Genomic DNA, 3,125 nt, shown 5'->3' on the forward strand with positions numbered 1-3,125 from the left:
CCATCAATGGCTAAAAAATGTTGTTTGTATAAAATAAAGTCACTTCCCAGCAGTGTTCAGCTGTTAGGAAAGGGTTAAAATGCTGTGTATATTGTCTGTCCTAGAGATCAGCTTCACCGTGTGTATCTGATCTATATATACAATATATACATTGTTCTAATCTCCATCATGTGTGCTCAGTATACGGCTATGTACACTCATCTTCTTTCTATCACAGATATATCTCAGAATTCTCCAGCAATCTCCAGCACAGAGTACAGAGTTCCAGCCGTCACTCAGAAGTTCCTGGCTCCGCCTCGTATTATTCATGATGTGTCCCCCAGGCCCCTCCCCCTGGCTCCATATATGGAGAGCACATGGAGGGGTCCAGAAGTGGCTCAGGCAGTATAAAAGGAGTCGGGCTGGGAGAGGTTGCAGTAGAGCGAGCAGCAGAGAGCAGACGCTGACACACAGGCAGACGGCCTCCAGCTGAACTGTGACAAGAAGCTCCAGGAAAAGCAGCAGCAGAGCGACATGTTCCCTCTCAGCCTCCTCCAGTCCTCGAACAGTCCTGTGTATGTCTACCGCCAGCCCGAGCTCCCCCACTGGACCGCCACACACCTCATCCTCCGCCAGCTGGAAGACGACATGCTGAGCGTGAGCAGCGACATGGAGAGGAGAATGCAGCGCCTCCACCAGGCTTACCATCTCCTGGCCAATGACCCGGACATGAGGAGGGGGAGGGGGGCTCAGAGCGGACACCCCACCGCCCCCCAAGACAAATCCCCCACCGAGGGCAAAGACGGGAAGGAGAACTTTGAGCTCTCCCTGGACGTGAGTCCGTTTTCTCCAGAAGAACTGACAGTGAGGACGGAAGGAAGGAGACTGATCGTGGCGGGAAAATCCGACAAGAAAAGGGAGACGGAGAATGGCGGCTTCTTCCAGGAATACAGAGAGTGGCGCAGAGAAGCCGAGCTCCCGGAAGACGTGAATCCCGAGGATGTGCTGTGCTCCATGTCCAAGGACGGGCGGCTCCACTTCCGGGCACCTCGCCTGGCACTGCCCGCTGCCCAACAGAGAACCATCACCATCACCATGGAGCAGAGCCCAGGAGAAGGTCAGGAGTCCAACCCAGAGAACCAGAACCACCGGGGACAGCAGGAGCAAGACCTCCCCCAGAATTCATCCTGATGACATGATGGGACTGAGATTTGGTACAATATTAATAGATTTTCTGTCACTATTTCTATCAGGATGAGAAGATGTCAGGAAGATCACTTCTACTTTCCCATGTTAGAATTTATGTTATTGTTCCAGTTTCCTGATTTTTATATTGCTTGAATCACTGTTTCTATATACTGTATATATAGTTTTCTAAATAAATAATTTCATTTTATAACTATCTTCTGTTTTGTTTGCATGGACCAGGAAATGTTTCCTGAAATAAGAAATCTCTTAATATTTGGTTTATAGAATGAATAGGAATGTTTTATATAAACTGAAGCTGAGTCCTTATCATCCAATCAGATTTTTGGATTCCTTTGTAATGTTAACACAAAAATATCCAATACTGTATGATGCAGTCTGATAATAGCACAGGGGTGCTTACAATGATCAGCTTTTATTCATTTACGTAAAACCTTTATCCCAAACATAAAAAAGAAGCTGTAACTGTTCAAATAGTGTTATCTGGAGTTCTGCTTTTAGTCGCTTATGTAGAGTCCATTAAATCTACTCATCTATAAATTACTACCCAGCCTTCTATTCCAGACTGAACAGGGTTAACATCAATGAAGCTAAGATCCGCCCTCCAGCCATGTGCTCTCTGTGTATCTCTAGTGAAGGGGAGGAGCCTGTATATACATCATGAATAATACACGAGGAGGGAGGAGCAAGCAGGTTGGCAAAGTTGGATTTGGTGAACTTCCCAGTGGGCGTGACCAAGGGCCAGCTAGAGTCTTCCTGGATCTTTCTGTTTTACTTTTAATAGTCATGTTATGGAAGAGTCCCGCAGTCAATAAACAGACAAAAATGAATAGTGAGATCTCTCCGAATGATGAGCAATTATTGTTAAATATGTGTATTAAGGATGAGCCTGAAATACGGCTCCCCACTGTGGAACTACAAGTCTCAGCATGCCCTACAAACTTGTCTTTGTAGTGCCCTGGATTTAACCTCTTCATCTCCCCTTATCCTATGCATTAACCCCTTCATCTCCATCCTCACACTGTATGTGACCTGAACATTAACCCCTTCACCTCCTTCTTCTGTGTATGTACATGTACATTCATGATACGCTGTATCTAGTGCACCCCTCATTAAGCCCTGTATTTTAACCCCCTCATAGCCATTACCAGGATGTATTTACATTTCAATTATAGCAAAAAATTTAGATCACTTTGGGGTGTCTACTTTCCAAAAAGCCATCATTTGGGGTGTCTGTACTGTCCTGCCATTTTTTTATACAAGGGAAACCAAAAATAAACCTTTTTTTTTTCAAAAATGTATACAGTAAAAAATGTTTTAAAAGTTTATTACGTATCACCAAAATAAATCTCTATGTTTCTAAAAATATATATATAATATTCCTTTTGATACAGTGCTGCATCACCTAGTAATTGTGAGTCAAACTATCACAACACTGAAAACCGAAAAGTGGCCTGGCAATAAAGAGGTGTATACAGGCTGCTACACACATGATTAAAGTGGAACTCTAGATAAAACCTTTTTATTATTTTGGGGAAGGTTTGGAAATTTTCAGGTATTTTCAGCTGTCTGTGTCCCTTCACTTTCTATCCTAGAGACAGATGTCCATAGAGAGGAAAGAGAGGAGAAACTTGTCCAATATAATCAAATGAGGCAACAAAAACCTTACATATTTTCCCCATTACACAACATAAAAGATATGGCTGGAGTTCCTCTTTAATATTTACCATTTGTACTATCAGTACTATCCTCCTCTAGTCAGGACCATTTCCCTAACACCTCTACATAGAATACAAACATCTCATATCCCATCATATGGCTTCATTCAAATCAAAACAGACAATGTCATTAGAATCTAAATATTTATTTAAAAAAATAATATGTTACACAACAAAAGCTGAGATTGTATTAAATAAATAAGAGATCAAAATAAGTGTAAA

At 42.5% G+C, this 3,125-nt stretch overlaps 1 protein-coding gene across 1 annotated transcript; it reads left to right on the plus strand.

Annotated features, from left to right (window-relative positions):
* The first annotated feature begins 342 nt into the window (after nucleotides 1-342).
* On the plus strand, nucleotides 343-1,313 carry LOC141110128 (heat shock protein 30C-like). The gene has a single exon (XM_073601344.1). The coding sequence runs from the start codon at nucleotides 514-516 to the stop codon at nucleotides 1,168-1,170; it is 657 nt and encodes a 218-aa protein (XP_073457445.1). The 5' UTR covers nucleotides 343-513; the 3' UTR covers nucleotides 1,171-1,313.
* The last annotated feature ends 1,812 nt before the right edge of the window (nucleotides 1,314-3,125 follow it).

Source organism: Aquarana catesbeiana, linkage group LG10, assembly GCF_042186555.1.
Source record: "Aquarana catesbeiana isolate 2022-GZ linkage group LG10, ASM4218655v1, whole genome shotgun sequence".
Classification (NCBI taxonomy): Eukaryota; Metazoa; Chordata; class Amphibia; order Anura; family Ranidae; genus Aquarana; species Aquarana catesbeiana.